We start from the raw sequence: 21,026 nt of genomic DNA on the forward strand, positions 1-21,026 counted from the left end.
ACGAGAAGGGGGAGATTGTGGTCGGATGTTTGGAAGAGCTGTGAGGGCAGTGAGACATTGGAACAGGCTGTCCAGAGAAGCTGTGGATGCCGTGTCCCTGGAATGTTCCAGGCCAGGCTGGGCAGGGCCCTGAGCACCCTGATCTGGTGGTGGCAGCAGCAGCAGGTGATGGTTGAGGTGTCTCCATGGCGTTGTGGAACTCCATGCATGAGCACAGACACCCCGTACCTGGGCATGGAACGTTGCCACCGGTTGCCAGGGGCACTCCTGCTCCCAAGGTTCTGTTGGCACGGAGTCTGTTGAGCCAGTTGACGGATTCTCTGCCTGCGCAGCAGACGTGGAGCATCCGTCTTCTCCATCCCAGCTGGGAATAGAGAGTGATTTGCTGACATTTGCGAGCCAAACTCTGGACTGACTGTACAGGTGAGTGCAGACGATTCTTGGAAAGGCTTCTGATGCCAAGGGGCTGGGCTGGGCTGCAGGATGGGCTGCACATGGGCTCAAGTACCAGAGTCGTGGGCTTGCCCTCTAGCTTTGGACAGGAGCTGGGGACTTGGGAATGGGAGTCTTGGGGCATGGGGGTGTTCAAGAAACCTGGCATTCCAAATAGATAATCTCGCCTCTACTTTCCTGGTAGGTTTGGAAGAGCAGTGTTCTGTCTTCTGAAAAATCTGTACTGGGCTGCCTAAAGGAAGAGTAGGGATTGATCTCATCCCTGACATTCCTTTTTGGTCTTTGCCCGACTTTCTTTGACGGTATTTTTCGGTCTCAAAGCACCATGAGCTCAGTAAGTACTTTGCTACTCAATGCAAATCTGATTCTTGAAACATTTTCCAGAGTACTAATAGAAAGCATTTCAAGAGTTTGTAGCAAATGCAGAGAAACAGAAACCTTCGAACACTTCAAACACTTCATGTAACTTGATGTTCTGGAACAGTGAAGGTTTTGAATCTCTGTGGGTGTTAGCAGTAGTGCAGAAATGCTTACAGTGTGAGCAGCAACCTGCTGGAATTGGGAACTGGTCTCCTCATTCTCAAGGCATTGGGACAGACTTTTTCTTGGGAGGGCGTCTTGTGGGAGATCAGGGGTGATGTCTTTTCCCTGTTGTGATGTGCTCAGGTGGAATGGCCCATTTGGGCCCTTTGGTGTGTATTCCAGCCTTTGCATGAGAGTTTTCTGTATCCTTGTGTGCTGTCATTGGTGTTGCAAAACCAAGGGCCGTGTTAATATTAGTGCCACAGGAAATGCTAAGGCTTTGTTCCCTCTCAGCGTCAGCGAAAGCGCCGTGGAGGAGCAGTTGGCTCCACACCAGCTCGGAAAAGGAGCAGGCTGCTGCCCTCCAGCGCAGGTGGAGCTTCGCAGACAGAGCCGATAGACCTTGAGGAAAGTGGTGCGCCTGCTTTTGAGCCTGGTGAGAACAGAAACTGCTTCTGGAGGGTTGAAGACCATCTGGCCATGTGCTTTTGCCAGTTTCTAGGATCTTTTCTGGGGAGGAAGGGAAACGTTGGGTTTGAGGCAGCACCTGGTATGGCATCCCTAAAGAGCAAGCCTTCTGACAACTGTTTTGGTTTGTTACTGTGCTCAATACACTGGCTGCTGGTGGCAGAGGAGCTGTGTAGCAAAGGTCCTCAAGTGCTGCTCAAAGACCTGCATGTGTGTTCTGATGAGCTGGCAGTCAGTGCAGCTACCACAGTGAAGGGTGGCAAGCTGAGTTTGGGATCTCCCAAGCTGCACGAAGATGAGGAAAACCTGTCATTAGCTGTGGCCCAACCTTCAATGAACCAATCCACAGCATAATACCATACAATTAATAGTTGCTGTGGTTTGGTTTTTTTTTCTTCTTCTGTGCTAAACAGTTCCTTATATGATAAGAATCATCTCTTGATGAGAAAGTCCTGTAAGCTGTTGTCATCCAACAGAAGTTGTGAGGAGCTCAGCTGCTCTTCCTCTTGTTTTGCCCCTTCAGAGGACAGGGCTGTCAATGCGCCCTGTGGACTGCTGAAGGCAAAGCTTGAGTGAAATGTTGGACACATTCGTGAACCTGAGGGCCCAGTAAATTCAATCACAGCCTGTTCTACAGTGGCTGCCTGTTGAAGTCCTCTGCAATCTCTGACCTTGATTCTAATATTCTCTCTTTTCAGCTTGCAGAGAATTCATAGATCTCACAGGTGAATCTTCTGGGCCTGAAGTCATTACTATCAGTGATTATGAGTCTCCTGGGGTAAGTAGTGACAGGCGCACTCCTCTCCGTCTTGCACTCAATTTAGTTTTCTTACCTGTCTTCTGGAATCTTACTGAGAACTCTGGCCTCAAAGTTGAAAGATTGCTCTGATTGACCACTTTAGACACAGTTTGCAGTCAGCCCCAAACACACTCATGAGCACATCAGCATGCCTGAGAACTGCTTGCAGAGAGTGAGTGAACAACTTAAAAGAGGTTGCTGCTTCTGTGATTTAAAGGAGAGCACAGGAAGCCTTTGACTTCCCAAGTAAGAAGGCAAAGTAAGGAGTCAAAAATGTTGCAGTTTTAGCTGCAACATCAATTTAAGGTATCCCTGTCATTGAGGTGTAAAATGCAACTGCGGCTTAGGTACACACTAATTCTGTTTCCTATTCCAAGAAGTCTTTAAAAGGGTCACATTTGGAATATTTTCATTTTTCCCTATTATCTTGAAAGAATATGCTTGGATGCAGCCCACAGTGCAGTGTGTCTGCTCAGATTTGGGGTGCCACTGCTGCTGTGCAAAACAGAAACATGCAGCAAACATAGCATGGAAGTTATATCCTGATGGAGTTGCTCCTGAACCTTTGCAAAGAGAAGGCCTCAATTTTGCAAGAGAATTTGCATGACCCAGCTGCATGTGCACCAAGCACAAGAGCAGGTTTCGGTAGGGGGTTTTTTCTCTTCAGTAGCTGTTCATATACTAAGTAGTGTTCAGGCTATCACAAGTGAAATTGCCAGTTTGGGGAAAAAGACAGAAAGAAATAGCTCCATCCCAAATCCAGTTAGGGAGCTGAAAGAGGGAAGCAGGAAGCACAGTGTTCAGGTGCTTCCTAAGTGCCTCCTTTTCTACCCCATTTCAGAACGGGGAGCAGAGCCAGCAGCAGCCACATGTTTCCAGAGCATCAGAGAATTATGTTGAGCCACTGGCAAGGAACGATGAAGGGGAGCCAAGAGAAGATGATGGGTATGTGAGAGAGAAAGTGTCTATCAAAACATTAATTTCAGATAAGTGGTTGGAAGAGGTTTTTGCCAAGCTTTTGGGTTCTGCCTAACTGTGCAAATACTTCTGACCCGGAATATAGTGGCCTGCCTGGAAGAGAATTAAAATAAACCCAGCAAAGTCTAGCAGAAGCCTTCCTTCTCTGTTTGTGAAGCCTTAGTTTCTTAGAAGCTGTCCATCTAACATTGAATGCAAGAGAATGGCTGGCCACACTGGAATGCTTGCTGTCCATAAAATTCTTGAATTGATTTGTTTCTGGGCTGGCATGTTGCTTAATCAGAATAGGAGATGTTTTAAATACCAACGTTTTCTTTGTTGGTAATCCATGGTGCCCAGTGAAATTTTTGTCTCCATGTTCACATGGTTGCATGTTCTGCCGGTTCTGCTTTCTTTTAGTGCATGGCCAGCAGGTCCTGCTAGTCCTCTGATGAAGGAGGGTGACAGCTCACAGGAGCAGGACAAGGAACAGAGCCAGCAGTACCCACTTGGTTCTAGAGAGGCAGAGATCTCAGCCGAGCTACGGGCGAGTGATACTGAAGAGGAACCAAGAAATAACAATGAGTATGTGACAGATGATGTGTCTCTCCAAAGTGTAAATTCTGATACACGGTAGACACAGGATTTTGCCAATCTTTTGGCTTCTACTTGATTTTGTTTGGAGAATTCTGCCTTGACATGTAGTGACCTTTCTGGAAGAGAAGTAACGTAAAGAAAACCTTAACACCGACCAAAATCCAGGAGAAACCTTTCTTCTCCATTCATGAAGTCAGAATGTTTTTTAAATTATGGATTGCTATATATGCTAATGCTTGCAGTGACTGTGTTTCTGGGCTGGGATGTTGATAAATCAGAATAAGGGGTTGTCTCAATTTCTGAAATTTTATGTCTTGGAAGCCCTCTATGCACTGTGAAATTGACAGCTGCTTATTTTTTTCGTTCTGCTCCCTCTAGTGCATGGACAGCACGTCTCATTAGTCCTCCAATCTTTGAGGACGCCTGTGCAGAGGTGAGGATCCACAGCCCTTGCTGGGAAGCTCCAACTTGCACATCCCTCCAAGTCCTTTCTCTAATGGTGTCCATAGAGGGAGAAGCCCTTGCCAGGATGACACTGGCAGATCTGTGTGTTCCTTATAGTTCTATAGCATTGAGTGGCACACTGCACCTAGTCCAAGTCCTGTTTGCCTGGTGCCAATACAGCAGCAATCTTGAATTCCATGCTCCAAATTCCTATTGTGGTTCCTGTTTTTTAGCAGCTCTCTATCTAACACAAAGTGTTTAGATTAATCATTGGGCCTTTTGAGGGAGAAAGAGGGAAAGGAAAGACTCCCGGTCAAATCAGCTTAGGGAACTGATACAGGAGCGCAGGTTGTTCAGGAATATTCAGGCAGCTCGTAACCTGTCTCCATTTTTACCCTATTGCTGGGAGCAGAGCCAGCAGTACCCACTTGGTTCCAGAGCAGAAGAGAATGCAGCTGAAGCACTGGCGAATGAGAGTGAAGAGGAACTGCAAGATATTGAATTGTATGTGACAGATAAAATGTCTCTTCAAATCTAATTTCTGATATATGGTAGAAACAGATTTCTGCCAAGCTTTTTGAGTTTTTTCCCTGTTAGTGAAATCCTAATTAAATGTATCTTTCAGTAACACTTTAGTTACACTGAAGAGGCTGAGATACATAAAAGTAATTGAACTTGGGCTGGGATGTTGCTATATCAGAATACGGGGTGTTTTACTTTTTGGCATTTCTGTATCAGTAACCTGTCATGCATGGTGAAATTAATGACTTCATGTTCTTTCTGCACCTGTTCTCTATAACAGCAGGCCCTCTGGAAGCCTCCTCTGTGTGCTTTGCATGAGTTGCTACACACAGGTAAGGATCCACATGTTGTCCTTTCAGATTTAGTGGGAGTGAAAGGGACAAAAGGGGAGATGCACAACTCAGTTGTTTTAGGTGGGTGCCACGGGCAGCTGGCTGGAAGCACAGCCCTTGCTGAGAAGCTCCAAGCTGCCCACCCCTCAAGTCCCTCCTTGGTGGTGTCCATAGAGGGAGAAGCCCTAGCCAGGGTGACACTGGCAGATTTGTGTGTTCTTTGTAGTTCTAGCATTGACTGATAGGATTCTTTGCTCCCAAATTTCTGTTGTGGTTTCCTTTCTTCAGCAGCTGTACATCTAACATGAAATGTTAAGGTTATTGTAGTAGGATTTGCCAGTTTTGGGGGGGGGATGAGGGAAAGAAACAGCTCCAGGTCAAATCCAAATAGGGAACAGGAAAAGGGGAGGAGGGCGTTCAGAGGGTTCCTAAGCTACCTCTGTTCCTACCCTGCTGCAGTAGTGAGAGCAGAATTAGCAGCACCCACTTCTTTGTTATTCAGGGCAGCAGCTCTTTGTGCTACTGCTCTGAATGTTCCTAACTAAACACAGAGGGTGATGGCCTACCCTTCCTCACCTCCCTGCTGTAACTGCTTTCTGAGCTGAGCTTTGTGTGCAGCACCCCGGGGCTCACCAAATCTAACTGTATCTTCTTTTCTTTTCACTCCCTTCCCATGTGCATTGATTGAAGCTTCTTCAAGGTGAGTTGATGTTTTACAGTTGGTAATGGACTTTTATCTAAAATGTAATAGTTTTTTTTGTTGTTCTTTTCCAAGAAAGTCCAGCGGTGGGGATTGAAACTGCTTTTAGCAAAAGGCAAAGCACAGGGCTAAAGCTTCTGGCCGGTGTCTTAGACAACAGATGCAATGTGTGTGTGATGGCCTCTGTCAGTCACAGTGGAAAATCCCTGCAATAGAAGTGGTAGCTGAATACTTATGCAGAAGGAACTTTAATTTGGTAACATTTTCTGCAATTTTAATTGATCAGTGATTGATTAGTGTGACATGGACACTGGAGTTGCAGAGGTCATTGTTGCCTGCTGTTTCTGAGAGTTAAAAGGCAAAGAGCATTTCTTGACCCTTTGGCTGTTACAGACCAGGCCGTTAGAAATGGTTCTCCCTGTAACTTGGTCAATATGTTGTCCACAAAAGTTGGATTTGTTACTGGGGTGCAACAGGTAAATAATGATACACTTGGGAGAGACATTGGTTGCTTGTTTCAATGTTTCACGAGTCTGGGTGCTCAGTGGTATTTCACAAATCAGACACACCCACTATCAAAATAACTTTTATTATTTATAAATTTTCAACAAACAAAGAAATTAGCATTAAATGGTTACAAGTGGCACGGTTATCTTCTTAGCTAGTATTCTGTCTTCTTTTGGTTAGTGATTGTCTCACTTCTCCCTGTCATTAGTCCAGTCAGTCCATTGCTCAGTCTCCCTCTTGTTTTGGGCTGGGGAGTTTCTTGAGTTGCTGCTCCATGAGGTGGTGGTGGCAATCTCCCCCTGCAGGAATTACCTTTTACCAGTCAGAGCTGATTTCAGGAGAGTTGGGTTTTTTAGTTTCTTCCTGATCTTGGGAGTTGTTCCAGATGTCCTTTTGGCTCCTCAATCCTGCATTTTTTGTGTCCATTCTCAGTGGGCATCCTTCTCCCCAAGCTTTGTTAACCCTTCCCTGGGTCTGAGCTCCTTGAAGTCTGTCAAGCCCTGAACCTTAACAAGGCAATTCTACCAAGAAGAATGGGAATGGGAATTTGCCCATGGGCATCACTTAGAGCTTGTTTGTGTGTTGCTGTTTATTTAATGGAATAAATCTCCCTTCTGGTTGATTTGGCTTGAAAGTGTAATCAAACACATCAATACAAAGAACATCCTTCCTTTTCACATTCTGTATTTTGTATCAGATATAACTTATGCAAATTAAATTACAGTTTATCAACAGCAAAGGACAAGGCCCACCCTGAACAGCCAGGAACAGGTGCATGGCTCTGATATTGGAACAGGAGCTAATGATGCACCTGTGGCTGATTCCGCCCCTGCAGGACAGGGAGCAGCAGAGGAGGGAGCTGCACTTTCAGAGTATGTATGGCTCATGCCCTACCAAACACAGAATTTTGTGCCTTTTTTTGTTTTCTGCATAGGACTAAGTTATACAGGTATGCCGGGTTTATCTTTGAAGCCTTCCCATACTCTCTGTATTTCCCTCCTTCTCCCATGTTGCATGATGACCAAATGACACCATTTGCATTTTGGGAGAAAAAGGCAGCCCAGAGCAGATGTACAACTTTGCACAGAGCCTTAGAGATGAGTGTGGGGGTACGGCAAAGAATGGGAATTATTTGATCAAACCCGAGAGCTGGGTGACTGACTACACCTTTCTTCTAGTGAAACCAGGACACTCCTTCCCTCAGGGCAGGGTGACCCCAGATCCTCATTAAATACAGCAAACAGAGAGCTAAAGACAGTGGGGTTCTTCAACGGAAATGTGTCATGGCTAGTCAGTGCAGCCATGATTATGTGAGAATTTATGTATCAATAACCATTGAAGTGTGTTGGTCTTATCAGCTGCATGTTCTTTCTAGCTCTGCTTCCTCTAGTGCACAGCAAGGAGTTGTCATTAGGTGTCCCATTTGCATGGATGGTTACTCAGAGGTAAGGATCCACCTGTTGTTGTCCTTTCTGTTTTGTGGGAGAAGGAAGCCAGAAGGGCAGCTTCCAGCCAGCTGCCCACAGCATTCCACATCATCCAAGTCCGTTGGATGATGTGGAATGCTGTGGGCAGCTGGCTGGAAGCACAGCCCTTGATGCTGTGAAGGTCCACATGTCACTCCTTGGTGAAGTGACACTGGCAGATCTGAGAGACCCTCATTATTTTGATTTCAGATGCTCCCAGTCTCATTTGCCTGGTGCCAATAGAGCAGAAATCTCAAATTCTTTCCTCCCAAAACATGTTGTGATTTTCTTTCCTTCCAGATTATGCAAAGTGGACGAATACTTGTGGCAACCATGTGTGGCCATGTCTTCTGTAGCGAGTGCCTCCCTGTTGCCCTGGAGACTGTTGGCATGTGCCCAACTTGCAGGGAGGAACTTACTCCAGATCTATATATTCCCATTTATTTATGAGTGCTTCTCAGGACAGACTCAGATGTATCTTGGACAACAGACAGTGTAGAGATTTGTTTTCTTCATGTATATAGTTCTTCCTGTATATAGTTTCATTTTTGCTGAATTCAATTTAAATAAAGTTTTGATTGATTTAAATACAGTGTGACTGCTCTTCTGTGTTGTACTGTGCTGATAGAGATGTTGCCTAACAGGTGGAAATAAGGCTCTTGGTTGGAGCAGTCAGAAGCTTGTTCTTTTCATCTCCCTGTAGTCATTGATTTGGGGGCAATGTGCTAAAGCCACAAGCTTCGTAGTTTTTGTGGCCAGCGTGTGTTGTACGGGTATGGCTGGGCTATTACCCTCAGGGCAGAAGCCCAGCGGGGAATGCTGGCCGGCCAGGATAGCTCAGCGGAGGGCCAGGATCGCTCAGCGGGGGGCTCAGGCAACCCAGGCAGGCTATAGTGATTTGCAGCTCAGCTCTTTAGTGATTTCAGCTCTTTTAGCTTGCCTGGTGCTGTCGGTACCGCCGCAGCAGCAGACGCAGAGAGAGAGGAGAAGCGCTGTATGGGTTCTGCAGGGTTCTTTTATTCGGGTCTCCGCGAAGGGTCCAGTGACAGCTCTCCTCTGCCTAACCGGGCAGAGTTAGGGGTTTTTATACCTTACAGGGGTATTGAAACTGTCCAATAGTAAGGGTCAGGGGAAAAGTGACCTATGGATATACAGGGAGATAAACAGGGTCCGAAAAGGCGGAAGAGAGGGGCTTCTAAAACCTTAGTCATGCTGACTTTGGTATTTCCTAGCTCAGGCTTCTGACCGCCAAGGAGGCCGTGCAGGCCCTGTGCCTGCTACATACGGGGAAGAAGAAACAGGGCCTGCTTGGGGTGAGAGGGATTTGACTTCTCAGGGCAGACTCTGGTGGACACTTTGGGGAAAATGTCATGATTTCAGTGCTCAGAAAATGGAAAGAGTAGCAGGTTGTGCACACATCCAAAGACAGCAATGTTCTTTGAGAATCACTGGTACATTAACAACCTGCTGCATTTAGTGTTGTAAGGTTTCATTAGAATTAGAATCTGGAGGCTTTTGAAGGAATGTGTTTTTGAATGTGTGTTACTGACTTTGAGCTGTTGGCAGTACAACTGTGTTGTAGCTCCAGTTCCTTTAATTACAGCAGTGTATAATCCTAAGTTGCACTGAAGAGCAATGCAATTGTCCAGAGATATAATAACTGGACATAAGAGAGGAAAGAAAATTACTTCTGCTATGCAAAAGTAATAAAGAGGCAAAGGCAGGTCTCAGGTAAAAAACGCAACAGTAAATTCATTGTGCCATGATACAGAATACTGAAAACTAAACTTTCCTTATTTCCAGCATTGTCTGGAAGCCAAATTTTTTTATGTCTTTCTCAGTTTTGGTGTTTTGTTCCTTTGGATTTCTGTAATTTTTTTCACCTTTAAACTGTAGCATCTTAAAGGCCTCAGCAGGACGCCCATCACAGATCTATAATTTTGTCGTGATTAGGGAATGGTAGGTCAAGTGTTCCTAGCATTATGTTGCAGATAAGATGAAGGATGGAAAAATTTCACAGTTTTAGAGTTTGTGTGGGGAGGTGATACCCATTTCTCAAGGAAGCTGCAGAGTTAGATGGAAATCATAGATGTTTTGGGTTAGAGGGCTACTAAGAGGCCTTCCTCTCATCTGCCCAGGGGTGGAAATGGGAGTGACCTCCATGTAGGTCCCTTGAGTTGTCCTTCTGGCTGAAAGATTTACCATTCTGAAATTATTGGGAAACCACCACAGGCTTCACAACCTCTCATACAATAAGCAGCAGCCTCATGATGATGCCAGCCAGCTCTCCTGGGATTCTCAGATGGGTCCTATTTACTCCTATGGACTTGTATGAATTAGAGAACTGCGCCCAAGTAGGGAAAAAGAAGTTGTGGCTGTGGCAAGATAGGAAATGGCAAATACAGAAGAAACAGTAAGTTTTCTGACCTCTGAAATAAACATGGATAAATCTAAAATGTTCTTTTTAACTTGGATAAGGAAAAAAACAGATAAAAACCCCACCTAGTAGCTACCCTACCAATGTTCTAGATGTTTTAGCCTGACATTCTCCAGATATCTGGGATACTTCTGGTGCAGGCCTGTGGAGAAAAGCAGTGGGGTATAAATGTGCAGAGGGAAGGGTGAGCTGAATGAAGCATGCTTGTTTGACATACTCCAGCTGTGGAACTCTTTCCCTCTAGCAATTTTGTTCCCCTCCCCTGCCATATGTTTGTAGAAAGATTTTTCATCTGTTATGTCCTGGACCATTTCTGGGTTATCAGTGGTTGTTTGAAATGATAGGGGTAAGAGCTCCTTGTGTGGTGGGTTTTTTTTAATTTTTGGTGACATGCTGATCTCCAATTTGGTTGCATTGTCTTGTATAAAAAATACACATTACAACAGAAGCATAAGGTGAAGAATATAATGTGGGTGATTTTAATAGCTTTATGCAAAGAATCCTACTATTTCACAAAGCAAATACAAAAATGGTGGTCTGGGATATCATAACCAAGTTCTTGTAGAGCTCTTGGGGTGCCAATAAATTTGCAAACTCAAAGTTAAGTAATTGCATTTTATAACATGCATATTTCTTTGTGGTATTTGTATTTAGCCAGTGGAATTTCCCACAGCAACTACCATTGAGCTGAGTTTTAAATTAGGCTTTTAAATAGACGGGGTTTTAAATAAGGACAACAAAGTTATGCATAGTTAAAATAGATGATAGGAAAGGATCATGGGGGATGGAAGCCTCATGGTTTAGAACCTGGGCCAAGAATTTTGAGCCAACTGCTATTCATTACAAACTTTGTTGCTCCTTTCTCAGAGGTGTCAAGTCCAGATCTCTGTTGGCAACCCAAAGAATCAAAGTTCTGATTCACTACTGCAAATCCCAGGCACCCTCCTTCAACTGAGGTCTTCAATGGGCAACTTCCTAAAATTAACTTTTATTCAGTTTTATTTTGCGACTATGCAAAGGCTGTAGAATTGCCAGGCTTCTGGTTATTATGGGGTTTGTCCAGCTAACATTACTTTTCATCTTCAACTGTAGATTCTCCCATGAATTGACACCCGTTTTTGTACCCATTTTGAAGTGTTACAGTTCCTGAGCTATAAGGCATATATTTTGCTATGGTTCAATATAAGCTTGGACAATGACATGTTGGGCTGATAATAACTCCTGGTGTATTTTATTGGCATTGCTCTCTTAAAGAAAATCACATCAGATATAGACTATAGAGTTGTCTGAGAGGTCAGCAGTTATAGTAAGTGTGTGTAATTTCACACACATTTAGCTAATTTTGTGCAAACAGCTAATGTTTGGCACCCATGAAAGTTGTTTTTATTCATCTGGCATGCTTCCACTCAAATACCCATTTAATGTGGTCACCAACTATAGAAATAGTTAAACAGGACTGTAAATGGACATGTTTTCTTTGTTGGGATGATCACTGACACACTGAATTCTTTTCATTAAGTAATTTGACCACAAGCATCTCTTTACTTTGGAAAAAGGAGGAAAAAAACTCTAGCAAATATGCTTCCTTTCAGTTTTCATATTTGCAGTGTTTATATAGGGGGATATAATTAGAATTTCAGGATAAATTGCACAAGGTATTGGAAGAAAATCAAGACTAAAATAAACATTCAATTACTTTTTTTTTGGATTTGACCATTGCACACAAACATTTGGTTATAAATAGATACCTCATCCCTGCTGGAGTAACATTTTACATTCAAAGTAGGATTCTGGAAAAGAAAATCCTTTTCAAAGTGATCTGAAGCAAACATGCAATTTGAAACCTTTGGTTAGTTTATGAATCTTTACTACAATTGGATTACATTTATATGCTCTGTAGTAAATACCAAAAAGCCCTCTGAATTAAAATATGTTCCAGTAGAATAATCCTTACTGAGAGAACTTGCAGCTGCAGTTGTTTTTATCTCTTGATAAGTTTGCATTAGCAGGGTGTTGTGTACTATTGGTATACACAGTAGCTGCTGTTACAAGAATAAACACCACTGGCATGTACACTGAGAGACATAAATCAATTAATAAATCTGATGGTAGCACTTACCTTACCTGGAAGAAGGGGGAGCACTCAAGTTCTGAGGAGAACACAGTACCACTCTGTGTCTACCATCCTTATACAGAATTTGCTACTCTATATGGAGATTGCTAGAAAATATAGTTTCATGTTTTTCCTTGTGAAGCTAATCTTGAAGAATGTTAGTGCCTCTCTGAAGACCTGTTAACCATGAAAATGTTGGCACACACATACACAAAATTCCTAGGAATTAATACTTATCTTCATCTACAGAGAAGAGTCAGTGCAGTGCAGAAGACAGTAAGATAAAATTTTCAGCTGGGGTTCCCAAGCTGTACTTTTGAAGAGTAGTGCTTTCTGCCTGGATGGTCAAGGCCACTAGATTGATTTCTCATACGAAGCACAGCAGGTTTTCTGTAAATGCTGTCTGACTCTCCTAGTTGTATGTATGCACCTGCCATTTATTGAGAAAGAGTAGAAAATACCTTTATTTGGTAATTTGCTGGTTTGAACCAAGAAAATCAAAGCTGAATTTCACACACATGAAACCAAATAGGAAGAAATTATTCAAAGCAGAAAATGCTAGAAGGTGCTAGTTTAATCAATACTCCAGACCTTGCTGTGCTGTCACTGTGTAAGGAATGAGAAACTCAGGTTTTGAGATGCAGAAGGAATTGGTAGAAATTTCTATGAGACGTGTCCCTAGGGTACACTGATACAGTATTCCTTGGGGTTGCATGCACTGTACAGAGTTGCCCAAGAAGTGAGCACACCTAACTTTTCATTCATCAGTGTTATTAATGTTGAGGAAATGATTCATAAACTAAATGAATTAAAAGTCCAGGATAACTGAGTTTGGCTTCAATATTTGTTTGAATCCAAAAATCGTAATCTTCAGGGAGCCAAGAACCAGAGATTAGCATCTCCAGTGTCATTTATAGCACAAACAAACCTGACCATTTAAGTCGACTTCTTTTGGTTTCTTCCTGATTTAACATGTTTAAAATATATTAATTTTTCCTTAGCTTATCACTGCCTTTCCTTTCAGTGAAAGTAGAAACTGAGTACTATGCAAGCCTGACAGTCTGATTTTCTGATGGGCAGCTGACATTCTTTAACCGCACTTAAAGGAAAAATGACACCTCATTTAACTGGATAGTTTCCCTCCTGCCTTTGAGAGCTGACTGTTTTTCACTTTAAAGATGCAGCTTTTCTGCTATTGAGATTATTGCAAAATATTTTAGAGCAGCTCAAGCTATGGTTCTTGGAAGAAGGTAGACCTTTCTATAGACACTTTCCTGTCTACCTTTTCAACTCTAATAGTTCCCCTACTTGACCAAGCGTAGTTCTCAGTAATGGTTGGTTGATAAGGGAAGAGCAACTTGTGTCAGCTACCTGGACTTGTGCAAAGCATTTGATACTGTCCCACACAACCTCCTTGTCTCTAAACCAGAGAGACATGGATTTGATGGATGGACCACTGAATAGATAAGAAATTGGCTGCATGGCTACACTCAAAGAATTGTGGTCAATGGCTTCATGTCCAAGTGGAGAGCAGTGAAAAGAGGTGCTCCTCAGGGGTCGGTCTTGGGACTGGCACTTTCTAATGTCTTTGTCTGTGACATGGACAGTGGAATTTTAGTGTGCTCTCAGACAGTTTGCTGACAATACCAAGCTGAGTGCTGTGGTTGACACACTGGAGGGAAGGGATATCACCCAGAGGCACCTTGGCAGGCTCAACAGGAGAGTCCATGCAAACCTCATTCCCACTTGGGAATGTTGGTGGATGAGAAGCTCAACAGAGCTCATTGATGTGCCCTTGCAGCCATCTGTCTGTCCATAGAATGGGTCATTAATTTTGCCACTAAGTCTCTTACCAGTGGAATCTGTAGAGCTCTGCAGGACTGTTTTTATTTTATCTTGGAACATTTTGATAAAGTCTGAAAAACAGTTTTGAAAATTGTCAATAGATTTGTTGCAGTCTCTTTTAGATTTTCCCTCTCCTTTAATGATATTCATTACAACTCTTTCTGAAATTTTCTCATTTCATCTTTTGTGGAGTCTCCTCATTATTGATGGAGAAATCTTCTAGTCTTGTGCTCCCAGTCTAAGTCAGAACTGTTTTATTTCTGTGCACTAAGAAAATTGCAGTTCAGGACAATTGTGGTCTATTTCAACAGTTCAGGCATGTGTTGGATTGCATTTTAAAGGAAACACAATACTTAGTGTCTCTTCTTGAAAGATATCCCTGAAAACACATAGAAGTCTTCAAAAGTGTTATTTGTGTACTTACTGGTTTTAAATATACAGCTTCAAAATGAACATAGTATTAAATAAAATTGAATGCTACTGCATTGCTTTAGCAGAATATAAAATAATCAGTAAATGTCCACCAAGACCTGTAGATAACCCTGAAACTGCTTAATTTCCTTTCATACTCAGCACTTAAACCCATCTTAAATCTTCTGCATCCTTTTGTCTCTCACAGTGTATTCTGAAGACATGAAGTTCATGCACATCTTAGTCTCTCAAATACTACCTAATGAAAACCACAAACAAAATCTGTATTGCTGAAAAGCATTAAAAGGCTCCCAAGCAACTCTCTGTGTACTAATCATGATACCAGTCATGTGTTTTATTTATCTATTATTACATTATCTATTACTACACTGCTTCTTTGAGATCTTGTGTTTGTTTGTTTTGACTTAAAACAGATGAAAATTTTATTGCTATAAATTTCTAGTTTCACAGAGGTTTCACAGCGCCCTGATCTGTTTAATGTCTTTGTTACCAAACTGGATGATGTGGCATGTGCCCTCAGCAAGTTTGCTGATGACCCCAAACTGAAAGGGTGGCTGACATGCCAGAGGGTCATGCTGCCATCCAGAGGGACCTCGACAGGCTGGAGCAATGGGCTGGCAAGGGCTCTGTGCAGGTCAGCAAAAGAAAGTGCAAATTTCTGCACCTGCAGAGGAACATGCCCATGCACTTCATGCTGACGGCTTTGCAGAAAGCAGCCGGTGGGCACCAGGCTGTACCAGAGCCAGCAGTATAACCACCCTACAAAGGAAGTCTCCTGGGCTACAGTAGCAGGATTGCTGCCAGCAGGGCAAGGGAGGTGATCCTTCGCCTCTACTCAACACTGGTAAGGCCATACCTGGATTGCTGGGTTTAGCCCTGGGCTCCCAAATACAAGAGAGATACAAAGCTACTGGAGAGGAGTTCAGAAAAGGACCACCAAGTGTTTAAAGGACAAGACCACTTCTCCCAGGAGGAAAGTCTGAGAGAAACAGGACTCTTTAGCCTGAGAGATGAGAAAGCTTTGGGGAATTTCATCAACATGGAATATTACTTGAAAGGAAGGTGGTGTAAAGAAGATGGAGTCAGGTACTTGCCAGTAGTGTCCAGTGACAAGACAAGAGGCTATGGACTCAAACAGGAGATTCCACCTAAATATGAGGGAACACTTTTTCACTGTAAGGGTGACTGAATACTGGCATGGGCTGCCCAGAGATGTGGAGGGGTTTTCAGCCTTGGAACAATTCAAAAACTACCAGGACGTGGTCCTGGGCAACCAGTTGTAGGTGACCCTGCTTGAGGAGGGAGGTTGAACCAGATAACCAACAGAGGTCCCTTTCACTCTCAACTATTCTTTCAGAGTTTGCAGTTGAATATAAAGTTGAACAGAGAATCTGGGTCAACAAAATCAAAACTAAATGAAAACTCTTCCTCAGAGCAGTAGGTTTTCCTGCCTACCACTTCCCCATGGTATCTCAAAATATACTAGGAATTTTCTGTATGTCAAAACCAGATTGAAATCAAATAAAGAATTCCATTAGACACAGCCATTTTCCCCTTGAGAATAGCAATTTAAACTCATTTATATAAGCAGTTTTAGGTCAATTTATCAGCAACTAGTACTAGAGGATGCATGTCATTACACAACTATAGCTGAGCTTAGGCAAGCGAAGATACAGCACCTGAAACCAAATGAAACCTGGTTTTCTCTCAGAAAAGAGGGACCAAGTGTGATTTATTTATATTCAGCTAATTTACTCCATCTTTACTAGAATTCATGTAGAGATTCAGGTTCATTAGGAGAAAAATAAAACAGCCTAAAGGACCAGGGTAAAGTAGTGCTTGATCATTTCTCTCTGGGAAGGCATTGTTATAATTTATAATTTATATAGGAAGTCTGGGCAGCATACCCATACTTGCCCTCTCCCTCCTCCCCCAGTATTGGCAAAGAGCCCAAGGCACAGGGAGGAAGAAAGTTATGAAAACTGTTTGACAGTCTAAGCTGGTATCTTAGGCAGTTGTAAATAATTTTTTTCTGGTTCTGCATCTCCCAGTGTATTTCTTTCTGTAAGGACCATAATTCATGAGCAGGAACAATTGAATCCACGCTGCACCAAATTATTTTCTGCTTTTGTCATAAAGACAATTCTGGTAACTTTTCAGGTTGATTTATAGCTCTTCCTTATATATTAAAATTCTTATACAACCAAGAAGTTCTAGCTTGCAGTTTTGCCTCATGAAAGAGAAAACTTAGCTGAAATCCATAATTTTTTCAGGTAACATACAAAACTGCTGGCCTGCTTAATTCAATACAGTTCTTATTAGAATTATGTGAACAAGAACATGCCTCCATGCAAAACTCTTTTGTTAATGTTATCTTTTTCTTTTGATGAAATTATAGCAGAAATTGTGCGGTTAAGTTTGGTTTCAACTCACATATTTTTTGGTTTTGATTCCTAAAAGCTTTTTCATAGTTATCCTCTGCATGACATATGTTACTCTTTTCCTGCTTTATTTTGTTTATATTTTATTTAGTTATGGAGAGTAATCTGGTGATTACATTTTTGGGTTTTGGGTTGTTTTCTTTTTTTAAGAATCTGTCATCTGCCTCTAATGTTGTTGCAGAGAAAGTTTGTATGCATCTCTTGCCCATGAAAAAGACAGTGCACTATTGATCTGAAGTGTTGCTGAGTGTGTATTTTCTTGCCATATAAGTAACATTTATTTGGTAAATACCACCAAGGCTGAACGTCTGGCTTCTGCCTCAGTTTTGGTCTCTTCCCTCTGCCTGCTAAATGCATGTGCATGCAGCCCATGGAGAGGATTGTGATTTAAGTGACAAAGTACTAATGTTGTATAGTACAGTGCTCCTGTGCTCAAGCATTTTCCTTCCTGAGGAAAGCAGGCAGCATTAGGCACTGGCTGCATGGTGTAAAACTGGACATGAAGAGCTGTAAAAACACATGCTGTAAAGCTATAGGAGTTGTTCTGGACTCGGTGTATTGCTGGAACAGTAGAACCTTACAAAAACTACAGGAAAAAAGTGAGGCAAAGTAGACTGACTCCCTAATGAATAGGGTAATGTTAAATTTGGGGATTATCATTCTGATGTCCTGTACAAAATATGTTTGGTATCAAAATTGGTAATGTGGAGAGCTAGAAATCTTTTTCAATTATATATGCATATTTCATATATATGAAATTCTACAGTTTTGGAAGGCAAATTATTGTTTATTTACAGGGAAGATAACTTCTTTGCACTGTAATGAAATGCAGTAAACTTCAACACAAATACTACTCATAGTGTTTGAAGAAGGATCAAGTATATGTGGAAAAAACCTACTGGAAAAAAACAAATTAATTTGGAAGACTTCATGCAGAAAAAGCATATGGAAGCTTTTGAACTAGTATCCAAAGCACAGGGTTTATCTGCATAGAAGGTAATTGGATACTACAGTGCCTGACAACTTGGATGACTTTCTTACCCTTTCAAGAAGGTTTACTAAGGGAGAGCTGGAGTATAAGAGTGATTTAGCTGATTGAATTGCTGTATTTCCTTGATACCTTATAGTTTTCTTATTAGCATGGGAGTCATAGAGATTTTTACGTGCCACATGACGGAGATAATATTTACTTAATAAATTTTACTTTTAAATATACCACAGAATTGCATAGCCCAGAGGAAAAGTAGTGACATTGAAAGTCTCATAGGAAATTTGGACTTGGATTCTTTCCTTCTGTTCCATTTTGTAAGAGGTATACATGTTACATCAGCAGCACAAAGGCAGACTGTGATCCTGCTTGACATTAACTGCAAATCAAGTGTTTTTTACACAAGTTGTGGTGTGATTTAGTGGCTTGGGATAGTGTGGGATTTGTGGTCAACTTTCTCAGCCTCAGTGAGAGTGAAATACCTAGAAAAGAGGAAGGGTGGACTTGTGGTTTAAGTATGAAATTGAAAAACAGGAGATCTGTTCCTGATTTGATGACAGATTATTTGATTTGTGGAAAAGTAATTTTTTGTTCCTTAATTTCTGCTTATGGAAATGGGAGTGCTATTGACTGATTCTGCTGAATAGAGGACTTGATTTATTAACATTCATTATGTGCCTTAAGAGAAGGAGGAAGTCAATATTAGGAAAGTGGCCTTGATACTTTCCTCAAAGAAAAGTTACTTGGCAGGAGAATATCCTGAAAGCAGTATCTTCTATTGGTGTGTTTATGTCCAATTCATAGGTATGTGTAACAAAGAAGATACATTTTAAAGTTCTTTCTGTGTGATTTTTGTCATATCTACCATATTCTATCATCAACCATATTTACCAATATCTGTCAGCCTAAAATATCTGCCACTTGTGTCTTTATAGCTCTTTTAAAAAAAAAATATTGCCTGCCCAGATCATGCCAGGGAGTATTCTGGAAAATGTTTCTGTTCTGTTGGTTTTCTCCCTCAGGAATGGCTATAGCAACAAAGAACATACAAAAACCCAGAGTTCATCGTGCAGCAGAGGTTTGGAACACTGAGTCTGCTGGGCACAGCCTACCAGAGGTGAAGTCAAAGTAGTACTGTTAGAGAGGGGCAGGTCCCCCACACACAAGGAAGGTTCATTTCACTAGACAAAAGTGCAAATAAGTTTGTCTTCCATGGAACTGGGTTTCCTATTGTTTACATGTGTTTTCAGTTGATGTTCCTTGTTTTACCAGTTACATGCATGGCTAATGACAGTGATTCTTGATTCTTTAATGGAGTATACACTGCAAATATACTCTGCACTGTACTGTTGTGGATTTTTGAAACATCACCACTGCACTGAGCAGTGCATTGAACATGTTCCCCCGTGTGTAGTTAAACTGCAGTGTGTCAGATGTCACTCTGTCACACTCGCAGTCCCAGAAGCAGCAGCTGCCCTCACCACCTTTACCCTCCCTGCAGCAGAATTAGCAAGCCCCTCTCTCAAGGCATTTCTTCCCTCTGCTGCCTTATCACCAGGATTCATATTTGTGTGCAGTCAGATGTGTCTTCATCACTTAGGGTGCAGAATACAGCAGTAGAATATGTACCTGGGACTCGATTCCCTCAGAACAGATAATTCAGAAGCTAATGGGCTTGCTAATGGTATGGTCAGCTGCAAGTATTTTCAACTCTTCCTCTGCTCCCAACACAGTGTATCTGATCAAGTTTAGGGTCTCAATTTGCATAGAATTGTCTCAATCTGAGCTCAATACACCCATGAGACTAGAAGTCTGAGATGAAGATCATGACTGACAGTATGGCTATTTTTGCACAAGACATATAAAGATAGTTATGGAGGAATTGAGAAGAGTTAAAACAGGAAGGATCACTATGCTTGCATAAGATGAACAATTTTTCAGGCAAAATTCACCTTCCTATGAGTTTTGACTTTTTTATACACAAGGATAGCAGCATTGCTGTTCAAAATACTATCTTCCTCTGTGTTTCCGCTTCATTGTTGCTAATTTGCAGCTAAAAACCTGACTATCATGCTATGCTTAACCAAGTGTCTTACTGGTAACTTTAAAGAAACTTGCTTGGACACTTGTTCTAGTCAATCATCTGAGTGCTTGATGGTGATGGACAGCTGCTGGACTTCTATTGTTAGTTAAATCTTGCTGGACATCAGGTCAGCCCACCCAATGGCATCAGCATTTTGCCAGACTTTCTACTGCCTCACTAAACATACAAAAGTGATTTTTATTGTCATACTGCCAACAACTTCTCCATCTACATGTTCTATACAGTATCTTGAGGCATACCCACACAACTTAATACACCTTTAACTCATCAAGAGATCTGGCTCTTTGACAGCTCACTCAGTAATCCTTCTACTGTCATGGATATGAGAAACTGCCTTGTTAAGAGAGCTCCACTAGTCATGATGAACCACTGCCAAAACAAATGAATTCATAAGTGAGTGGATGGTCAGTTCCACTGATGGGTATGGAAGTCTAATATGTGATCTTTCAGTGACTGGTTAACTGTTTTTTGGGTTGATGTTCCAAAACAAATTGTAAAGGCAGCAGAAGTCAACCAAGAGCAGACAATCTTAATTAGAGTAGGCACCATGTCTGACCAGCACACTAGTATTAACATACAAGAGAGCCAAACAGGCTGCTGAGGAAGTCTTAAATACTCAGTGCAGTCTGGAGAGATTAAATGATCTTACTGCCATTTGTGAGTGAACATGCTTTAAAGGAATAGTGTGTGCTCTAAAGTTCCTGTGTACATTAAGTACCATTATGCAGCATTGCATTAAAGGAATCGATTTTATGACATGTCCCTTTGGACATGAGAGGAAAAGTGTCAGGTTGCCCTAGACCTTAATTTGGAGTGATGTTCAAATGTTGGTTTTGGCACTTGTCCTGGACTTGGCAGTGGTGTAATTTGTGTACACTTTTTTTTTTCCCCTACAAGTT

The 21,026-nt window shown here is 42.0% G+C and overlaps 1 protein-coding gene across 3 annotated transcripts; it reads left to right on the top strand.

The window, feature by feature from the left end:
• Positions 1 to 259: 259 nt before the first annotated feature.
• On the top strand, positions 260 to 8,355 carry LOC135298937 (E3 ubiquitin-protein ligase RNF4-like). Of its 3 annotated transcripts, none has more exons than XR_010360988.1 (12): positions 260 to 423; positions 638 to 787; positions 1,270 to 1,411; positions 2,142 to 2,221; positions 3,084 to 3,187; positions 3,620 to 3,784; positions 4,175 to 4,229; positions 4,653 to 4,744; positions 5,046 to 5,094; positions 5,785 to 7,173; positions 7,677 to 7,746; positions 8,068 to 8,355. XR_010360988.1 is itself a non-coding variant. In XM_064417133.1 (10 exons), the coding sequence occupies exons 2-10, from the start codon at positions 779 to 781 to the stop codon at positions 5,818 to 5,820; spliced, it is 735 nt and encodes a 244-aa protein (XP_064273203.1). In that variant the 5' UTR covers positions 263 to 423; positions 638 to 778; the 3' UTR covers positions 5,821 to 8,355. The 3 variants fall into 3 exon arrangements, 1 of the variants encoding a protein (XP_064273203.1); XR_010360987.1 differs by having other exon boundaries at positions 263 to 423; positions 5,043 to 5,094; XM_064417133.1 differs by having other exon boundaries at positions 263 to 423; positions 5,043 to 5,094; positions 5,785 to 8,355.
• Positions 8,356 to 21,026: the final 12,671 nt, after the last annotated feature.

Source organism: Passer domesticus, chromosome 4, assembly GCF_036417665.1.
Source record: "Passer domesticus isolate bPasDom1 chromosome 4, bPasDom1.hap1, whole genome shotgun sequence".
Taxonomy (NCBI): Eukaryota; Metazoa; Chordata; class Aves; order Passeriformes; family Passeridae; genus Passer; species Passer domesticus.